Source organism: Amblyomma maculatum, unplaced genomic scaffold, assembly GCF_055883805.1.
Source record: "Amblyomma maculatum isolate TAMU_Amacu unplaced genomic scaffold, ASM5588380v1 scaffold_13, whole genome shotgun sequence".
Taxonomy (NCBI): Eukaryota; Metazoa; Arthropoda; class Arachnida; order Ixodida; family Ixodidae; genus Amblyomma; species Amblyomma maculatum.
Genome location: NW_028146738.1, coordinates 24,116,101 through 24,138,612, shown reverse-complemented (window position 1 = coordinate 24,138,612; position 22,512 = coordinate 24,116,101). Strand labels below are relative to the sequence as shown.

At 48.8% G+C, this 22,512-nt stretch overlaps 1 protein-coding gene across 1 annotated transcript in view; it reads right to left on the bottom strand.

Annotated features, from left to right (window-relative positions):
- Positions 1–22,512, bottom strand: part of LOC146172381 (piwi-like protein 1) — a 197,773-nt gene that overhangs the window by 151,478 nt on the left and 23,783 nt on the right. The window contains exon 3 of the mRNA XM_084585935.1: positions 21,218–21,404. Coding sequence (XP_084442061.1) covers positions 21,218–21,404 — 187 coding nt within the window. The remainder of the gene's footprint in view (positions 1–21,217; positions 21,405–22,512) is intronic.

Genomic DNA, 22,512 nt, shown 5'->3' with positions numbered 1-22,512 from the left:
TCTGGGTCTGCACAATACAATACAAGAATTAGCAGAAGCCCAAATCAAGTCACAGCTAAACAGACTTCTACAAACGAGGACGGGAAGACGGGTGTTGGAAAGACTGGGATATAGCACTCACCTACAGGCTTATAACAAGACAAGAGAGGTATCGCGGGAAGTCAGAAATTGGTACAGAGTTCGGCCCATACCAAGAAACATGGACCCCCGCCTGCACCCGGAAAAAAGGCAGGCAAGGGCAGAGTATTATGAAAAAACATTCGGCCAACAAGACACGTCAAGGTACACCGACGCAGCCTTATACGAAACCAACGCAAAGAGGGCGATAGCCACGGTCACAGACTGCGAAGGCCGGGAGGTAGTTAGCGCCTCGATCCAAAACTGTACAGTCACGGAGGCAGAGGAAGTGGCTATCGCACTGGCCATTAGGCAAGGAAGAGAAACGGGAGAGAGTCTGCCGATACTGTCAGACTCTCAATCCGCATGCAGAAATTTTCAACGGGGTAAATTATCTAAGGTAGCGCACCAAATCCTTTCTTCCACAAGCGAGCCAACAAAACAATACACTCAAACACTAGTGTGGATTCCGGGGCATGCAGGGATCACGGGGAATTTGTACGCAGACAGGGTAGCACGAGGACATGCAACCTACCGTGCGCCCAACAGTCTCGGGACAGAGGACCTGATTCCGCTTGACCTTGACTATACCACAATACTACAACACTACAGAGGCTTGCGGAAAGTATATCCGGAGCCGCATAAAAAGCTCAGCAACGAGGAGGCCATAGATCTGAGGCGGCTACAGACGGGCACCTTCATTAATTTACACATATTACACATGATGCATCCCACGACATTCAGAGACGAGTGCCCATGGTGCGGGAAGACCCCTACCCTGTACCACATAACATGGGAATGCAGCTCACATCAACTACAAAAAATTGAAAAACCAAATGAAAGACAGTGGGAGGCTTTGCTGGCCAGCTCTGACCCGGAGGCTCAGCTCTACCTGGTCACAAGAGCTCGCAAACTGGCGAAAGCCAGTGGTGCCCTGGACTGGGGGCGCCAACCGCTCGTCGGCCTCGGTTGAAGAGGCGAAGAAAAAGATCCCCGAGCAGTTAATAAAGTTCACTCACTCACTCACCACAAGTTGAAATTGTGCACTGGGCTCACAGATGCAGAAATTATTCGCCAAGTGCTTGTGGAGTCCGAGACCGACGACGACGACGACGACTCCCCTGCAGCAGCGCAGCCGACGCAACCTGAGCTGATGCAAGCGGTTGTAACTCTTTCGTCGGCTTACGGCGACACTACGACTCTCGCCGAAATTCAGGCGGAAATTCAGCACGATTTGCGGGGTTCTCACAACCAGGACAATGCCTCCATTGGTCTTTTTCTGTGGAGGTTTGAATCTCGCTCACTCTGTTCTTACAAACCGGTTCCACTGCAAAGGGCTTCCTTTCAACCAATGCAGTGTTATGCTGGAATCTGTCCAGTAAACCACCTAAGCGGTGGCAGGTTCAATGACTGCCTACAACAGATAAAGATCCCACCGCCGCAAGCGGCGTTGACCTACCAGTCCCAGCCCCGTAGGGCCAGGAACAGCCACCCTTCACCACCTCTCCGACCTCTCCCCTGACAATGCAACAGTCATTGTTGTTGCGACTACAGGAAGAAGGAAAAGGAAATGCACGGGACTGCTACTGGCTCTATAGGGAACCAAAGCTGGAGTTTGCTCCGCGACGCCAGCGCTCGGTTTCCAGCGGAGCGGAGAGGAACTACAAAACCTACGCGCATCCGCGCCCGCGCTGCGCGTTGCTGTCTGCGGAGTCTGCGCAGCCCGCTCGCTCGGGAGCGCGTGCTACGTTCAGCCGCGCGTGCATGCGGAGCGGGAGAAGGAGAGTGAGGACGAGGGGGGTTGGTGGCGCGTTCTCGCGCAATGCCGGCGCTCTTTGCCAGTGGGATTTCTTAATTTTGCTTTTTTCTGTGCCCCGGCTGACATAGAGGCTGGCTGGAGGCATGTTTTTTATCGGTGCTTTTGAAAGCAAGAAATTATGATTAATTGATCGCCGGACATTGTTTTCAAAGAGCGCTTGTTGGCAGGCTCAGACATACAAAAAAAAAAAATGAACGCGAATTCGCTGCTTGAAGGCGGGAGGCAAACGACAGGTATCTTGAAGGACTTGAGGCGGCACCTCTTGATGCCTCTGCCCATGTTCACAGAATGAAGGGTCCAGCCTTCGAGTGCTCCTTCCTTTCCCTTTGTGACTGGTCACTTGAAAGGGGCCTATTCAGCTCTTTGGGGACAAACGTTTTAGGCAGTGCTGCCGGCGCCGTGGGGCCTGTTTTCGGCGCGTTTAGGATACGTTCCCTACAAAGGCACGAAGCATGCCGCCTTACCCTTTGGTTCCTGCCGACACCGGCCAGGGGAAGTTCACGACCTGGGTCATTCCCCAGAAGCCGAGGCATGCCATTTTTGCGGCAGTTGCCTCACCACGAGACGAACAGCGAGGAAATGTCTGATGACTTTCCATGCAGACGGGGACATCTCTCCACGGAAATCTTTGTCTTCTTAATTCCACTGTTACGCTGCGCAATTCCTAGTTCAGTTATCTCCTATAGCGAACGCACAGTTTTGAGCTCCCGAAGCAGGATCGCGTATGAGGATAGGATGATTGACGTAAAGTGATCGCATTAATGACGAATATCCGTTTCTTGAGGCCCACCCGGTTCCACGATGGCTGCTTCAGCACCGCCAGTTAGAGAAGTACGACACACGAACGGTACGAGATATCCCCCCTCCCCTTCCCCCCCCCCAAAAAAAAAAGAAAAAAAAGAAAGGCCCACAACCATCCCGTTACCGTTTCCACACAAGCTTCGCGAAAAAAGTCCGCCGTCATTATTTTCCTTCTAGTTCTTTTCTTTCTTTCTTCTTCCCCCCTCATTGTTAGAGCGCGACGGTGGCCACAATGCGGCTGGAGGAGGAGAGAAACAACCGAGCGCGCGCGCGCGCAAACACGTGCTAGAAAGCAGCGCGGAGCAGACGACAACATGCTTTTCTATGCGGCGGCTAGCAGACGACGCGGCCGGGCTGCGCGTAGATTTTGACGGGGTCTCCATAGAGGGCGCCGACGCACAGAGCGGCGCAGCGCCCCCTGGCCCAGGTTTTCTCCCCTATAGCTGAGCCACCTCCGCTGCCTCGTGCGGACAGAAGAGAGAAAGTAGAGAAGAAAGAAAAAGAAAAGGAAGACGCGTGCCGTATAATCGTCGTACACCACCCGAGCGGTGGTGGGTGCAACGACGGCCTACAAGAGATAAAAATACGGTGGCAGGCTAGCCCCCACCGCAAGCAGCGTTAACCTACCAGTTTCCAGCCCCGCATGGCCACAAACAGCCACCCTTCCCCACCGGGGGCTAGCCTGCCACCGAATTCTTATCTGTTGTAGGCAGTCATTGCACCCGCCACGGACGACGGCTGTTGCGACACGCGTCTTTCTCTCCCTCTTCTTTTTCTGTCTTCTCTATTTTCTCTTCTGTCTGCATGAGGCAGCGGAGGTGGCTCAGCTACAAAGCCAGTAGCAGGCCCGTGCATTTTATTAATTTTTTTATCAATTGACTAGCCTTTCGTAAATTTTTTAATCAATTGACTGATATTTCATCGGCCAGTCAATTGATAAAAAAATTAATGAAAGCATGCACCTGGCCTGTGCAGGCCTCTTGATGCACTTAATTACCACTAATTACCGCACTTAATAATTACCATAATTACCCTTGACGCACTTAATAATTACCAAGAAAGCGAACAGAAAATCTCATGATTTCTTCTTCCCCTACGTTGGCGCGATATTTAAAAGTTCGCTGCAGGCCCAATAATGTGGGCGGTCAAGTGCGGCTTTTAATTTCACAGCACCAAGGCGATGAGTCGGTTGGCTCAGCGAGCTCCTAATGCGCTCTTTTCGTATTATGAGCTTAGTTTGGCTGATCTGGATATGCGCTTTTGTGTTGTGGCCTTGGTTAATAATATCAATAACAGTAATTGCTTCATAGATAAAGAAAAGAGCCGTATCTGACCCAGAAGAATATTTGCTTCTGTTCTGTCGCTGTACTGCTGCGCTCCTTAATGGTTGTTGTTGTTTTTTTTATTATTTTTGTGTCTGACCGTTGTTTCGTGGCCCACTGGACCCTGTGTGACAAGCAAGTGCTGGGCAGGATTCCAGTACGGTGAGTGCAAGGTAGGGGTGCACTCTTTTCGACTTTGTGTGTCCGCAACCACCACGGTTGTGTCTGGACCAACCCCAGTACCCTTGCCTCCCGAGCTTCATGCTTCTATCTTGGGCATACTGAATGCCAATCCTGGGTGCAGTCAACAGCCGGCTGGCCATCATGAGGTGAACAACATCCTTAAGCTGCCATTATTGGTTCTTGACGGAGTGGGAGCTATAGCAATGCATCCTCCACAAGAGGATGAAGAACAGGAAGTGGAGAAGAAAAACCTCGCCTCCAAGAAAATGTAATTGCAATGGGAGCAACTTTTTTGGTGTGTAGAGTGCTGCGGAGGATACATAGTGTGATTAACCCCGTTTACGCACGGAAGCACAGCGTCGTGCAGAAAAGCATTCATGACTTTTTCCGGCCCCAAAGTCATGACTGATCACCATGTACATGTATCTAGCAATGAAAATAAATGTGATATGTGTGTGATGTGTGTGAATAGAGAATAAATTGAGCTTTTTTGGTGCACATTTGCTTTTTCGGACGGCCCGATTTCTCGGACATTTTCGCGATTCGTTGATAGTCCGAAAAATCGGTCGTTGACTTTTCAAAAGAATGATTCAAAAGCTCTGCATAAATGCCACGAACATACCAGTGTGGAGAAATTCATGAGGAGACATGTGCGGCCTCAGGAAATACAGTCGAACCCGGATATATCAAACTCACAGAATATCCCCTTGAAAATCCCATATAGGAAAGCTGCGTCGCACATCGAACTCAATTTCACCGGTCGTTTGATATATCGAACTCCGCACCACGAATTGGACGGTGCGCCTTCCTCAAAGACGATCGCATCACCCTCGACCGTTAACCGCATGACGTTTTCAAGCCATGTATGGAAGGGCTGAGAGGGCAGAGTTCGGTGACGGCTTAGGCAGCGCCGCGCCCTTTCCCCAAAGGCGTGCATCTGCAGTGATCGCTACCGCGCGCCAGCACGTGACTTTTGCTAGCCATGTGCGTGAAGGAGCGAGAGAGACCCGATGTAGCCGTGATGTTTGGGAGCGGGGAAATACACGACAGAGCGAAGCGCAAGGGTGTACCAATATGCCCACTCTTTTGCAGAGCTTTATCTCTCCCCTTCCCCTCTCTTTCCCGGTCTTCGTTCGAAGCAGCACGCACTACGCATGCGCGGACATGCCAGCTCAGCCTGAGCTTTCACCACCGAGATCTTGGTGGTGACAGCTCAGCCCGTGGCAGACACTTTCTCTAGTGTGTGTTGTGAGCGCTCTGCGCGCGGCAGCTGACGTGCGATGCGCATCTCGTGTCGAGGGTGTCCTCAAAGACGATCGCATCACCCTCGGCCGTTAACCGCATGACGTTTTCAAGCCATGTATGGAAGGGCTAAGAGGGCACAGTTCGGCGACGGCTTAGGCAGCGCCGCGCCCTTTCCCCAAAGGCGTGCGCATCTGCAGTGATCGCTGCCGCACCAGCACGTGACTCTTGCTAGCCATGTGCGTGAAGGAGCGAGAGAGACCCAATGTAGCCGTGGTGTTTGGGAGAGGGGAAATACACAACAGAGCGAAGAGCAAGGGTGTACCAATATGCACACTCTTTTGCAGAGCTTTATCTCTCCCCTTCTTCTTCTCTCTTTCCCGATCTTTGTTCGAAGCAACACGCACTACGCATGCGCGGACATGCCAGCTCAGCCTGAGCTTTCACCACCGAGATCTCGGTGGTGACAGCTCAGCCCGTGGCAGACACTTTCTCTAGTGTGAGTTGTCAGCGCTCTGCGCGCGGCGGCTGACATGCGATGCGCATCCCGTGTCGAGGGTGAGGCACCCTAGTCGTCGTGCTGAACGTGTGTAAGCTACGGTGGCTGCGAACGCTAAGAAGCAGGAGTTATTTTTTTTTTCTTTTGCGGAAGTCGTTCATTCTTGCTGTCGTGCTAAATGTGCAGCATAGCATATGCTATGGCGGCTGCAGACGTTAAGTAGCAATTTTTTTTCTTTTGAGAGAGTCGTCCTTACCCTTTTTCTTTTTTTTCGCTAACTTGTCGTGCTGAACGCGTGGCGCAGCGTAAGCTATGGCGGCTGCGGACGTTACGAAGCAGCAGTTTGTTTGCCTTTTTTTTTTTTTTTTCAAGAGTCGTCCATTCTTACATCTACACCAACTTTTTAGCATTGTTCACTTCAAATGGCATTTGCAGCTATCGCGCTTTCCAGTGATTTTGTGGCAGTGGACTACGCCTGCCCCAAGCGCAGCGTGATAAATCAAACCAGGGTTGTGCAATCAAGCCATCAATGGTACTCTGCCGAGTTCGCTCCCTGCCACCGCAGGATTTAACAAAAGAATAGTCAAAAGATTGACACGTTGCGACGTTATCGCTGCGCTGCGTAGCATCTTGGTGTGCTGCCAATAAATGAGCAGTGAATGCAACAGTCGAGACGGAGACGCGCCACTGAACGCTTCTTTTTTCTTCACATTCTAGGGGGCAAAAGTGAGGGGTCAGTTCATTATGCGAGTGGGTTGATTATGCGACAAATACGGTATCATTTTTCATGATCGCAAGTGGCGTCTCAAGCTGATTTCAGTATATCAAATTATAGATATATCGAACTATTTCGCGATCGCCTTCGAGTTCGATATATCCGGGTTCGACTGTAAGTGCTATCATGGCGCCGGATGAGCGCAAGGCAACATCTCGCAAGCTAAAACAGCAGATTCATTGAAATTTTACATAGCGTTTCAAAGTTGAAATTCTTACTAAAGAAATATGGGCTTTCGCAGTCGACGACTTCAATAATTCATCGTCTCCGATCGGCTTAACAGAAGCACAATTTTTGCAACTATTTTTTAATGCATGCTTGTTATTTATGGCCACTTATGTACCCCGTGACAATGTGTGCACTGCTCGTTTCTACAACTTACACACTGGTTGACGGGATTCACTCACTGCTGCTAAGTAGGTAAACATATATATATATTGTGAGCCTTCCGTGGATGTTCTTTAATTTATTCATTCCATGATCTTCCTCTTTCATTTGTACATACCATCATCATCGTCCCGCGGCGCCGGCTCCGGCGCGCGCCTGGGCTTTGTCATCGGAGTAAAACGCCAGACACGGCATCCCTTGCTTTGCCGTCTCGACCTTGCCGTCTCGACCTGGCCCTCTTCCACAAGTGGTGGAGGTAGGACTTGATCCCCTTGCTGTTTTGTGCCCTGCCTCTCGCTGGAGCTACGTTCCGGTCGCTCTTTACCGCCTGCCACCATCGTTATGACTACCGAGAGTACCCACGAATCCGCAGCACCCTCTACCTCGGCTGCACCACCCCCTCCGACTGTGCCCACACGACAACGCGACCCGCCGCTGTTCGCTGGTCGTCGCGATGAAGACGTCGATGACTGGCTGGACACCTATGAACGCTGCAGTAACTACAACCGGTGGGACGATGCTCTAAAATTTCTGAATGTTTCTTTCTACCTCATTGAGGTCGCCAGAACCTGGTTTATTAACCGCGAACCCCACACCACTAACTGGAACACGTTCAAGCAGCAGTTCCGCCAATATTTTGCGGACCCAGCAGTTCGGACAGAGGTCGCGAAGAATAAGCTCGCCTCTCGCCTCCAAGGTCCCGATGAGTCGTACGCGTCTTACATAGAGGCCATACTTGCACTTTGCCGGCGTATTAGTCCCACCGTGCCGGAACCTGAACGCGTACACCATATCTTGAAAGGAATTAATTCTGTGGCATATAACACCCTGATTGCCCAGAATCCTTCTACCGTTGACGCCATTATTGCGACCTGCCAACGTATCGACCAGCTGCAGTCCTCCCGATTGCAGCCCGGCATTGCTACTGGGCCGACCTTTGCTGACCTAGATCTGCGGGCACTGATTCGAGCCATCATCCGGGAGGAGCTCCAAGCCCTCAAGCCTGTCTGTCAACACGGGTGCGATCATTCTTCGGTACCTTCTAATGACGCCGGTCTCCGCAACATCATTAAAGATGAGCTGGCAACAATCACTCGGCCTATGGTGTCCGACCCTCCTGCAACCCACCCAGCATCGACTTACGCAAACGTCGCAGCATCACCCCCTCCTTTTGTTCCGCCGCCCCAACTGGCACCGCCCTACAACCACATCAACGCCGTGACGACGGCTCAACCTACGCCACCCTATTACGCACCTTAGCGCCCCTCTCGCCCAGTTTGCTACTACTGTGGAATCCGAGGGCATATATCCCGCTTCTGTCGTCGGCGCATTCAAAACGAGCGGCGTGGTTACGACGCCTTCGAAAGTGACGTACCCTCATATTATCAGCGGCGACCTATTCCCAGCCCACCTCGTCGATCTTCCCCACCTCCAGTATCTTCCTCTGAGCCTCGTGGGAACCATGTATCCCGACGCCGGTCCACATCCCCATGCCGCCGCTCAGTTTCCCCTCTCCGCCCCGCAACCGTTCTCCCTGTCCGCCATCCGGAAAACTAAGTGTTGCAGTTTCCGGAGGTCAAACTGCACTCTGCGAACTTACTAAAAGTCCTCCTGATCGCCCGTATAACGTGATTGCTGTTATCGCTGAAGGTTTACCGGTTGAAGCTTTGATTGATACAGGGGCTGCAATTTCTGTTATTCACGCTGATTTGTGCTACCGTTTGAGAAAAGTGACAACACCATATGATGGGCCTGAACTCCGTGGAGCCAGTGACGTCCCTTTGCGCCCTTCGGCGAAGTGCACCGTACGAGTTGTTATCGACGGCATCCGCCATCATGTGCAGTTTGCTGTGCTCTCACCTTGTGCGCATCTGATGATTTTTGGATGGGATTTTTTGTCAACCGCTTCAGCGTTAATTTCTTGTGGTGAGCGTGTTATCCATATGACAGACAGCGATTTTTCATCTGACTTTCCTGAACGACATCATCCCCTCGTTGCCGCCGCTGATACTGTTTTGCCTCCTCAGTGCGAAAAACTGCTTACTGTTGTTTCTGACCACATAACTGACGGGGACGTACTAATAGCACCATCATATAGTCATCTTGCACGCGGCGTCGCCTTCCCGTCAAGTCTTGTCCGATTCCACAACGGCTCAGCGACAGTAGTGGCCACTAACACTTCACGTGAATCCCTCGTGCTCCCAAAAGGAACTTCTCTGCATTGCATGGTGGATGTTCAACCCTTTTCCCTGATGGTGCTCACCGCCCCTCCGCCTCAGCAACGTGTTTCGTCAGACGTCTCTCTTTCTGTTCTCGCAAAGAATATTAATCCTAAACTTACTCCGAGCCAACGCCAAGAACTGCTGACATTGCTTCGACACCACCAAGCCATTTTTGATGCCACTTCCACACCACTGGGACAGACTAGTGTTGCGCACCATCGCATCATTACTGAAGGTAACTCTATCGTTCGCCGACGGCCTTATCGGGTTTCCCTCTCTGAACGAAAAGTAATTGAAGAAAATGTAAATGACATGCTCCATCGCAATATAATTCGTCCCTCAACAAGCCCATGGTCCTCCCCAGTAGTGCTAGTTAAAAAAAAGGACGGCTCGGTACGCTTTTGTGTTGATTACCGCGCCCTCAACAAAATTACCCGCAAAGATGTATATCCGATGCCACGAATTGATGACGCCCTTGACTCTCTCCAAGGCTCAGAATATTTCTCGACCTTGGACCTTCGCTCAGGTTATTGGCAAATACCTATGCACGAGGACGACAAATAAAAAACCGTTTTCGCAACACCCGATGGCCTTTACGAATTTAATGTTATGCCTTTCGGACTTTGTAACGCACCAGCGACATTTGAAAGAATGATCGATACTGTGCTTCGTGGCCTAAAATGGAGAACCTGTTTGTGCTACTTGGACGACATTGTTGTCTTTTCGACAACCTTTAATGACAATCTCACGCGCCTGAATGAAGTCCTCACCTGTCTCGCTTCCGCAGGCCTTCAGCTCAACACCAAGAAATGCCACTTTTCACAGAAGGAAATTAGAATATTGGGACATCTGGTCAGTCATGACGGCATTCGCCCAGATCCTGAAAAAACAATCGCGGTCTTGAACTTTGCTCGTCCACAACGGACTACAGATTTGCGCAGTTTCCTCGGCCTCGCCTCTTATTTCCGGCGTTTTATAAGGCACTTTGCAACTATTGCTGCACCACTTCATGAGCTACTTAAAGCACGCAGCCCTTTCGTATGGACGGAACAGTGCGAAACTGCTTTTAATGACCTAAAGCACGCCCTCACATCAGATCCTGTTCTTGCCCACTTCAGTGACAGCGCTCCAACTATCCTGCACACCGATGCCAGTGGTCACGGTCTTGGCGCTGTACTTCTGCAGCGTGATGCAACATCGCGTGAGAAAGTGATTGCCTTTGCCAGTCGGACTCTGACTCCAGCTGAGAAAAACTATACCATTACCGAGCAGGAGTGTCTTGCCGTCGTCTGGGCTGTCCAAAAATTTCGCCCTTATCTATACGGTCGGCACTTCACAGTTGTGACCGACCACCATGCTCTTTGCTGGTTGTCTTCACTCAAAAATTTGACAGGCCGACTTGGCCGCTGGATTCTACGCCTGCAAGAATACCATTTCGACGTCACTTATAAATCTGGTCGCCAACACCAAGACGCCGACGCTCTCTCTCGCTGCCCACTTACGGAATCAGCCTGCTGTTTTTCTTCGCAACGCATTTCTACCCCTGACCACAGCCGACCATCTCTTTCCCCGACGCATATCACAACAGTTTCTTTTGACGATTCTGAGCACAAACACGCACTCCGCTCGCAGCAATTAGCTGACGCCTACTGCCGTCCTATTATCGACCGCCTTATCGGCGCTTCGGACCCACCCAATGCTAGGCTTCGCCGAGAGCTTCGCAATTTCAAGCTCGAAGATGGCATCCTACTCCGTTACGTGTATTGCCCTGATGGAACTCGCTGGATCCCAGTCGTGCCGCGTGTGCTTCGCCCACGTATTCTGGCGGCTCTCCACGATGACGCTACTGTAGGCCACCTTGGTTTTGACAAAACCTACGACCGCGTGAGAAAACGATTCTTTTGGCCTGGCTTATCTTCCACCGTTGCCAAATACGTCGCATCCTGCCCCCTGTGCCAACGTCGCAAACGACTGACTTCTTCGCCCGCCGGCCTTCTACAACCTCTTCCTTGTCCTGCCACGCCATTCGACGTAGTCGGCATCGACTTATATGGTCCCCTACCTCTCTCCGATGGGGGTAACCATTGGATTATAACAGCTGTCGACCACCTCACACGCTACGCTGAGACAGCACCTGGACCGACTGGTTCCGCTGAAGAAGTAGCAAATTTCTTTTTACGATCAATTGTATTACGTCATGGCGCTTCTCGGGTGCTCCTAAGTGACCGCGGTACAGCCTTCTTATCGAAAGTCGTTGCCGAAGTTCTTCAAGCGTCATCCACCGTTCATAAGACAACCTCAAGCTACCATCCCCAGACTAACGGTCTGACTGAGCGATTTCATCGCACCTTGTCAGACATCATATCCATGTACATCACACCAGATCATCGAAATTGGGACACTATTCTACCATTCGTCACATTCGCCTATAACACAGCAGTACAACGGACTACCGGTTATTCTCCATTTTTCCTCGTTTATGGCCGTCCTCCCACTACCATTCTCGACGCTTCCTTCTTCTCTACGCCCGACTACTCCACATCAGTACCTACCCATTTTTTATCTCGTGTGGCCAGATGCCGTCATCTTGCCCGCCTCATCACGGCAGCGTGCCAGGAAGACCGCAAGACTCGCTATGATTCTACACATCGAGTGGTCTCTTTTCGTCCTGGCGACGAAGTACTGCTTTATACACCGTTGCGCACCCCTGGCCTTAGTGACAAATTCCACCACCGCTACATAGGTCCCTATGAGGTCATAAGCCAAACTTCCCCAGTGAATTACAAAGTGACGCCTGTTGATACCCCAGCTGATCGACGCCATCGTGGAACTGAAATTGTTCATGTGTCTCGCTTGAAACCGTTTGTGCGCCGCGATGCATCGCTTAGTTAGGAGCGACCAGGCTGGCCGCTTCCGATCCCCCGGGCAGATTGTGTGAGCCTTCCGTGGATGTTCTTTAATTTATTCATTCCATGATCTTCCTCTTTCATTTGTACATACCATCATCATCGTCCCGCGGCGCCGGCTCCAGCGCGCGCCTGGGCTTTGTCATCGGAGTAAAACGCCAGACACGGCATCCCTTGCTTTGCCGTCTCGACCTTGCCGTCTCGACCTGGCCTTCTTCCACAATATATATATAACACTCTCAAGGTTCGTATACAAACAACATAAATACCCAAGCAAGTAGCAGGGGGGACAGCGGCCGATGTAGCTCAGTTGGAAGAGCACCGGACGCGATATTCGGAGGACGTGGGCTCGGTTCCCACCATCGGCACATTGTTTTTTCTTCTACTTTGTGTTTAATTATCTTTCCCCTAAACAGATTACATTAATAATTTCTGTGATTATCCAAGTAAACAATTAAAAAAAAAAAAAAAAAAGAAAGACAAAGTACCATCCCCAACGCTTTCCTTGGCCTCGCCGACTGTTGGCTTCTTTCCTTCATGTATTATAACGAGCACCCTGATTTCCCCTTAATTGATCTGCTTGTAGCTTACGGGGGTCTCGGTTCTGGCAGTCTTGAAGCCATAGGTAGCGTAAGAGGGTTCTAGCACAACTCTCACCCTCGCTCTTGATCACGTTCTACGTGACGCTGGCGGTAACAAAGGACGTTCCACATTCGTTCGCCGCTATGGCTGAGGGTGGCGCTAGTGAACACTCTCAAGGTTCGTATACAGACAACATAAATACCCAAGCAAGCAGCAGGGGGGACAGCGGCCGATGTAGCTCAGTTGGAAGAGCACCGGACGCGATATTCGGAGGTCGTGGGTTCAGTTCCCACCATCGGCACGTTGTTTTTTCTTCTACTTTGTGTTTAATTATCTTTCTCCTAAACAGATTACATTAATTATTTCTGTGATTATCCAAATAAACAATAAAAAAAAAAAAAGACAAAGTACCATCCCCAACGCTTTCCTTGGCCTCGCCGACTGTTTGCTTCTTTCCTTCACATATATATATATAAGAAGTGGGGCACAAAAAAACACGAGACTGGCCCAAAAAATTATTGTACTTACAAAATCAGTTCTTTGCGACATTATCACCTTCAAAGTAGTTACCTTCAGCATTCACACACTTCTGCATACGGTGCTGCCACTGCTGGTAACTGTTCTAGAACAAGGTTTTTGGAAGGCTCCTTAGGAGATTCTTCGTTTTTGCCTGAACCTCTTAAACCAAGGTAAAATGGGTTCTCTTTAGGCAAGATTTAACTTAAGGATATAAAAAAAAGTAGCATGAAGCCAAATCAGGTGATTGAGGAGGATGCTCTACCACGGTAATGTTTTTGCTGGTCGGAAACTGCTTGACAGGTAGGGCCGTGTAAGCAGGTTCATTGTCCTGTGTGCAACAGGCATCCATCACTCCCCAACTAACCTTCTTTTCCTAACTTTTTCACAAGCTCTTTTTAGTGCTTCAATGTAGTAGTGCTGATTAACAGTCTGACCACTTAAAACCCACTCTATCATTACAACTCCACTCTTTTTTCAAGCTACACGTCTCGTTTCTTTTGTGTCACACCTCGTATGTGTATATGCGTAAAAACTGCAGGCAATCCACGGTAAGCCCTTGCGCCAAAACCAATCAGCGTCTGCACCCTGGCAAGAGAGAAGCAATCTCTGCATGTTGCACTAATTCTACTTGCCAACACTGGAAAAAAAAAAAGAAAAAGACAGACCACCCGCTGCTAACTTTGGAGAGCTTGAGATGCAAAGGCCTTGGATACCAGCCTCCAGGCTATGCAAACCTTTCACCAGTAATTTCTGGCAATTTCCTTGCTGCATGGGCAATGTGTCATTTAGAAATGGTGCCAGGCTATGCAAGCCATTCACCGGTAATTTCCTTGCTGCATGGGCAATGTGTCATTTAGAAATGGTGCCAGGCTATGCAAACCCTTCACCAGTAATTTCCTTGCTGTATGGGCAACGTGTCATTTAGAAATGGTACGTCCACACCAGGAACAAGTCAGAACTCAAGGGAGTTACAATTCGCTTTGATGCTTTAAGGGTCTTGCAGCTATTCTTTTTTTTTTGGCAAATTGTAATAAAAATTCACAGCCTTACTGAATTTTAATTGCTGATTTCAAATATGCAACCTTTTTCCTGTAGCCCAATTAGTTTACCAGATAATAATCAAGCTCCATTGTTTAAGGCCTAAATTCTGAAATAATGAATTGTTAATAACTTACAATTAAGGCATGGTTAAATAGACACAGTAAAGAATGAAATTTTGGGAGCCTTATTGATTTCAGTATACGAAGCATGTGTACCAAGTGGGAGTAAACTCATCAAAATAATTAATTTTAACTTTCAAAAACAATATTAGTTATAATAATTGGTTCACAGGAAGGGAAAGGTGCAGTATCTGTCACGCTCTGTGGACACCTGAACTGTGCCGTAAGGGAAGGGAGGAAGGTGGGAGTGAGAAGGGGAGCCATAGTGGAGGGCTACGGAGTAATTTCGACCACCTGGGGATCTTTAACGTGCGTTCTTTAAGCTGCCGTAGTCTGGATTGAACAAAAATCTGCTTCCAAGATTTCCAACAGCATACATTCAGCTTCCCATTGCAAAAAAAAATTTCAGCTCTAAGTGCTTTGGGTGCCGAGATATTGAGGCCACAAAACTGCAAGTGGTCGACAATGCATGTTTTGAGAAAACAGCAAAAATAAAATGGGGGATTATTTAACTTTCTATCCACTTTCACTCCCACCTTCCTCCCTTCCTTACGGCGCGGTTCAGGTGTCCACAGAAACAAGTGTGACAGATACTGCGCCAATCCCTTCCTGTGAACCAATTATTATTATTATTATTATTATTATTATTATCATTTAATAGACATTTACTGATGCAATACACACATTTACAATTTCAAATGGCTAGAAACCTTCAGGGATATAGTCTCTTTGCTTTCCAACATCCAAGTGTCGCCTTTCATTTTGATTTGCAGTTGCAGCACGTTCAGGTGTCACTATTTCAGCTGCGCGAGTCACATGCAGGCAGCAACGTTTTTTTTTTTTTTCACGTACGTCGTTTTGCTATATTCTCGCATCAAGACTGCGGTGAGGAATGTTCATTGCGGAAAAAAAAAAGCCATTTGGAGCTGTCTGCTGCTTCCCAGTGCTCTGCACTGCACGAGGAGCAAGTGCATTCACTAAGGGGCTATGAACGCGATCCGATCGGCGCCAACGCGCGGCAAGCTCTATGAAGTCTATAAAGAATAAGTCTGACGGCGATTTCTTATTCACGCTCACCTTTCTCAACGCGAATATCGCAGCCGTATCTTCGCCAGTCTTGACAGGCTGTTTACACCTGACTATCGTGAACTCCGCCTCGCCAAGCGGACTGTCCGCCGCGCTGCCGTCATCATCACAAAAATAATCAGACTACCACTTCATTGTTGGAGACGCCGCGAGTTCAAGTTTTTTTCTGTTTTGAGCTTGTCTTTCTACTCATCTAGGGCCTGCAATATGGCGGGTGCGACCACTGGCAGTAGCAGTCTCCCGTGCTGGGAAGACGCTAGGCCTACTTCAAGGGACACTAAAGAGAGAAAGGAAGTGGGTTTGCATCGATAGAATGCCAGTTCCTGATTACAAAAAGACCACTCTTACTGAAAACAGAGCTCTTATAAGGTAGTAAAGAAGAATAACAGAAATACAGGTATCGCCACCACAGCCAAACGGCCGAGGCTCGCAACTACAAATCACGTGACGCGCTGGGGATCCCGGAGGCTGACAAATGCGAATTACGTTAAATGTTTGAATGCGGTAGTACGTTTTTTCTCAAACATGATAACACGCTTTTATCATACGTAAACGACGGCGAAAAGACAACGTAAACGTTGCAAGGCAAATACAAAAATATACTTGGAGGCGCCACAGGCGCCCACTTCAGTTTTGGTTATGTTTCGGCTCAGGCATTTCGTGCGCACTCGGATAGTTTGTTTGAACCTGCAGCGCCTGAATTACGAGCTTGGAGCAGCAGATGCGCCTTGATGGTTCCCATTTGAGCATTCGGAGGCACGAGCGAGCGAAATCCGCTACCGCCGACACGCTCCTTCGTTCACACTTCTGCGCCAACATATCGCCGCTGTTGCCGCTTCGACTGCGACCTGACCGCTTGACTGCAGCTACGTACGCCACGAAAAGCATACATATGCTAAGTACCGAAGGAAAAACGCATTATCATTCAATTGTTCACTAAATCATGGCACATCTGACCAACATATACTGCGTCAACAAGACCTTCAACGTGCTATTTGCAGGCGTCGTAAACAAAAGGGGCATACTTGCCGCTCATACCAAGGAGAGCGTCGATATATTGCGCTCGTCGCCTGGCGAAAAAAAGGGCCTCAGGTAAAAAGTAAAAACTAAAAATAACGAAGCACCAGAAATACATTACAAAAGGTTAAAAAAAAAATCTATTTGTAAAGAAAAAAAACCCGCCAGAAGTAGTGAGACTCGAACTCTCTTCTGCTTGTTCCGTAACGTTCGGCGCTAACCGCTCGGCTACGCCGCGTCATGGCCCCATTTACAATAAAGTGTTTCTGCTGCCGGTCTAAAAATTACAACTTCTTGATCATCGGCGCATGCTGCCTGCTCTCACGTCTTGCAACTAATGTTCTGGATGCCTATGCGCACTATATTGTGCACTGGATCCATTTTAACATGTGGAATTTCACAGCGCTGGCAAATGTAGTGGCGCCGGCACTTCGGTCATGTTCTGCTACCGTGGACGTAATTTTCGCTGAACACGGAGCTGTAGCACAAACCTTGAAGGAAAAAAGTGCGACGAAGCTTCAAAACTGACAAGCGCAGCAGCGAGGACACTATTTTGCTGGTAACTAAATCTTATTTGTATGTAAACATGTCAGGAAGCGTTGCGATGACCGAGGGCTCGGTTTGTTTATACACAGTGCAAGGAGCGCAAAAGCTTGAGAAACATGTGAAGTATTGTGCATTACAAGCCCTCTATGTTTTTTTTTTTTCTTCCTTTATGGGCCCATCACTCGGTAAATTACTCTCTTCATCGTTTTATTTATTTCGGCTGAGGCCGTCATTGCGAGTACGCTGTTGCCAAGTTGGCCCTTGAGGGATGCGACGCCGCGGGCCGCGCCGGCTCGCTAGCTATCACGGAGTCTCCGCTTACGTCATAGTGTGCGTCACTCAACTCCAACTACGTAGTTGGAGGCCACAGTTTGAATTCGACCGGCGGGAACAAGAAAAAACCTCAACTTCTTATCGCAATATCTCAGCAATTATTCGATTTTTTGCTGCCGGATATGCGGCGACAGTGTCACCAAGTGTAGTTTATTAGATTTTCATACCACCTTTGGCTGTCTTTAGTGTCCCTTTCAGGTTCATACACTCGATCGTACGGTGCACAACTTTTGTCAGCCTGAGCGCACACAGCCCGGGGCAGGGCATCACTTGAGATGATTAATCAACAATTTCTTTCTCTTTTTCCCAAATTCTTGCCGTGAATGGACCTCGCGGTTCGGAACCAAGCCTGGCTGGCTTCAAGTCTCTGCCGTCCCCTCACGGCTCAGGCGCGCCGAGCAGATGTTGACAGCCAGCTCCACCAATGCGGTGACGCCCTGTTGTCACGTGCACCCTGAAAGCCAATCTGAATGCGAATGCCACGTTTCCTTTTTTTGACAATTTTTTGTTCGACCCATGGGCGAAACAGCAGAGGCGGCAATTTGAAGACGAAAGGAGGCTCTTTTGAACGAGACCAAGATGGCTACGGTGCCGCACACAAAATGGGAACTACGCCTCATGGAAAATGATTATTTTGGGGGCTGTTTTTGGCCCAAATTCAGGCAACATTGATTATACATATTGGCATTGTGACTTAAATACTGATCTTAGAGATGAAAAACTTAGTCAATAAGTAAAGAGCTACCGATTTCGAAAATAAAATTTTTTAAGAAGTTATTGTTTTGGTCTGAAAGACTTGTTTGGTTTGGTTTGGTTTGTGGGGTTTAACGTCCAAAAGCGACTCAGGCTATGAGAAACATCGTAGTGGAGGACTCCGGGAATTTCAACCTCCTGGGGTTCTTTAGTCCCTCCTTAAAAGATGCGCCAAAAACATTTTTCCCCGATTTAACACAGCTGCATTTCTGGTAAAAACTTTGGAGAAGTGAACATTTTTCCCCGATTTAACACAGCTGCATTTCTGGTAAAAACTTTGGAGAAGTGATATTTCTTGCTTACTATCAGCTATTGCTACAATTTTTTCTCTGCTAGAAAGATAAACTTGTAACTCTGCAATACAGTCGAACCCGGATATATCGAACTCGAAGGGGATCGCGAAATAGTTCGATATATCGATAATTCGATATATAGAAATCGGCTTGTGACGGCACTTACAATGAGAAAAAACGATACTGTATTTGTCGCGTAATCAACCCACTCGCATAATGAACCCACCCTCCACTTTTGCACCCGAGAATTTGAAAAAAAAATAAAACAAAAAAAAATGTGTTAAGGCCAGCTCGCTCACAGGCAAGCGACTGAGCATCTCAGCGACGAGAGGCAGCGACAGTGAAAATTTTCAAACTTGTTGTAACTGCGTCCCTCTCTCCGCTCGAGCCACCGCGGCAGCTCAAAACAAGGTTTCTGTGTCGCCGCGGCGGCAGAAATCGCCAGCATTTTCGCTTGCATGTCGATGGCACGTGTCAGTCAGTTTCAGTCGTCTCATCCACAGCTCATTGGCAGCGTGCCAAGATGCGATAACGTCAGGGCGCGTTTATCTTTTGATAGCTCCTGCGGTGGCGGGGAGCGAACTTGGCAGAGTGCCCGTGATTGCACTTGCAGGCTAGTGCTTGATTGCACTAGCCTGGTTCGATTTATCACGCCGCGCTTGGGGCGGGCGTCATGATCGCAGCAGCTGACCGCGCACTTTCGCTGATTCATACATGCAGGTATAAACGATAAAAATACATAAATAAAATAAACATCCTCGGGAAAAAAAAAAAAAAAAAACCTGCCGCTTCTTAACGTCCGCAGCCGCCATATCTTAAGCTACGCCGCGCGTACAGCACGATAAAAAAGGATAACTCTCGAAAAAAAAAAAAAAAAAAAACGGAGAGCGCTGTCGCTTCTTAACATCCGCAGGCGCCATAGCCACGTCCGCCACCGCGCTGCCGCAAGCAGAGGGTTCGCAACACATGCTGGAGAAAGCGTCCGACCTCTGTCTGAAAACGGGCTGAGCTGGCTTGGCGCATGCGTTGCGCGTGCTGGAGGAGAGAGATAGCTCGGCAAAAGAATGGGCACACCTACGCACATGGCTTGCAAACGTCATGTGTTGGCGCGCGCGCCTTTGGGGAATGGGCGCGGCGCTGCCCAGACCAGCCATCGCCGAACTGTCCCCTCTCATTCCTTCCGCGCGTGGCTTGAAAACGTCACGCGGCAAACGGCCAAGGATGATGCGATCGTCTTTCGGGAAGGCACACTTTCCAGTGCGTGGTGAGGAGTTCGATATATCGAACGACCGGTGAAATTGAGTTCGATATATGACGCGGCTTTCCTATACTTTTACATGGGATTTTCAAGGGGATATTCCGTGAGTTCGATATAACCAAAATTCGATATATCCGGGTTCGATATAACCGGGTTCGACTCTAATACTAACTTTAAAACAACTCTTTCTTTTTTATGAAAATTGCTACACAAGTTCTCAGGTCGCCGAAATGAGATTTTTCTCTGAAAAATTTGAAAAGCTACAACTTTCATCCAAAGTGTTCTAGGATGCTAATTTATGCACTCCCTGGCGATTCTAGATTAACAATAAATTGAAATCTCCAGAAGGTCCAATGTTTAATAACCAAGCTTAATCCAAACGAAAGAAAAATTTCCTGATACATTCAAAATTGTCTGCTGCAGAAAAAAAACACTTGCAGCTTGCAGTTTTGGAATCAACACACCCAAAATGTAAAAACAGTAAAAGTTAAGCGTAAATCTGTTCATAACTACAGTAAAACTGCTGTGATATGAATCCGGTTGATACAAATTTGCGAAATTTCCCGGCCAGAGTGCATTGTGTACAATGTGCAAAATTTCAGATGGTTCGAACACTCTCCCGCGCTACTACGGATGATATGAATGCGCAAACTGAGACCGCAACACCCCCCGATCGCCAGCTGCGCTGTATTTACGCTTTACGAGCAGTCTGCGGTGACGCATGGCCCGCACCTTGCCGACGTCGCGATTTTCTGTTGGGCTCACACCGCGAAAAGCTTTCAGCTGCGCGTGGCACACAAACCATAGATGTCGCAACCGCCGTAGCTGGCGGCGGCGGGTGCGCACGGATTGGACATCACTGGCTCTGCAATCGCGATCCGGGAGCAGTTTGCGGCGCCGCGCAGCCCACATGTCGCCATCCCCATTCATTCTGTACATGTCCCGAAAAGTATGTGAAGGCGAGCAGAGTAGCAGTGAGTAGCAGTCGGTGGCGCACGCGGCGGGCGTGCACGGGCCGCATATCGTAGACTTTGCAACCGCTAGTCACGCTGTACACATCGCGAGCAGTCTTTTGTGCCACACGGCTGGCATGTCGCAGTCTCTTGTCGAGCTGTACGCGTCGCGAGAAGTCCATGAAGGTATGCTGCCCGCGCGTCACCGACGTCACGATCGACTGTCACACAGCGAGGGGCAAGCTGTGACCGCGCGACCATAATAAACCTTCTCGGATGTAAACAGATATGCGCGACTGCCATTCCTATGCTACTGCATACTTTTTTTCATTCGTTCTGATGATGCGAATGTTCGGATAATACGAATATTTTTGCGACCCCATGAGATTCGTATCACCGAGGTTCTACTGTAAAACAAACAAGGCCAATGCAAATGTACAATACCTGGCTTGCCCAGTTCTTCTGTGGGGGATGGGGTTAGGCTTGGCGATGAGTCTCTTGCCATGAGCCCCAGCAAGCCACCCCGCCCCATGGCACCCAGAGGTGAGGAGCTGCTAGTTGTAGATGTAGAGTCCGAAAAAGGAGACCGTGGCAGGCTGCCTGAAGGAGGTCTATTACCAGAGCTTGAAGACTGCAAATTTGTAAACAAAACACAAACCAAAATAGTCAGAAGGGGGAAAATGTTGGGTGCATTTTCAAGCATGAGAACCTTTCATTATGCTGGAATGGATGAATCATGAGGCACGAAGAGTACCATGTGCCAAACCCAGGTTTTAGCACACATTCTCTTAAAACCTAAAGCCTCCTGACAGAGCTAGAGATATTTTAATGACAACAGGAGATGTCTGCCTGGTGGTGAGCCTAGCATGCTACTCCTGATGAGGGTTGAGGGTGACAGAGTGTGGGAGGGAAAAATGAATGAAAAAAAAAAAAAATCGGTGTCGCACACAATCACACATAGATGAGTTTTAAAGAGCCTCGATTAACCGTGTGTCCTTGAGAAAAGTTAACAAGGCCTTTGTAGCTCACGCAGTCGTCAACCCGTCGCACAAAGGACAGTGGACATGTTCAAGACACAAGGTTGTGTCTTTAGCTAAGCCTAATTTATTACACAGTGTCCTGCAACGTGCAGAAAACCTTTGACAGGAGGTTACCAAATGTTCAAAATCTTCACACACATCACATGTAGAGTACAGTGGGCTGCTGGCTATACCTATTTTATGTAAGAAGTAGTTTGTGTATGACACATTCAAGCGGATTTCGTGTAGACAGTTACGATGGAATCTGTTCAAATTGTGAGGAATTCGAAAGACGTAAGTGGAATCTATTCTGTGCACAGGCCAGTATTGATGGTTCGGGTCAAACCACAGAGCGCACTGCAATCGCCATGATTCAGAGACTACAAGTCTTGCTGCATCTCTGCGTGAGAATGGAATTGCAAATGTCTTTAAGGGGAGACCCGGGTCTTTGCAGCCGAAAATCGGTCAGAAAATCGAATTTTCCATCTTCTCGTTTTCGCGATTCTGAGATCTTTCCGCAGCTATCTCCGAAGTTTCGTTGTAAAATATCGCCTAATTTGCGTGTTACAGCGTACCAAAGACGAGAATCTGCGCGTGAGGCCCTTAATGGATGGATGGATGGAATATAGGAGCGTCCCCTTTGAAACGGGGTGGTAGCAGTAGCTACCACGCTGGAGTGACCGCGGTCAAACTAACAGCAGTTACCTTCACAGCAACTTT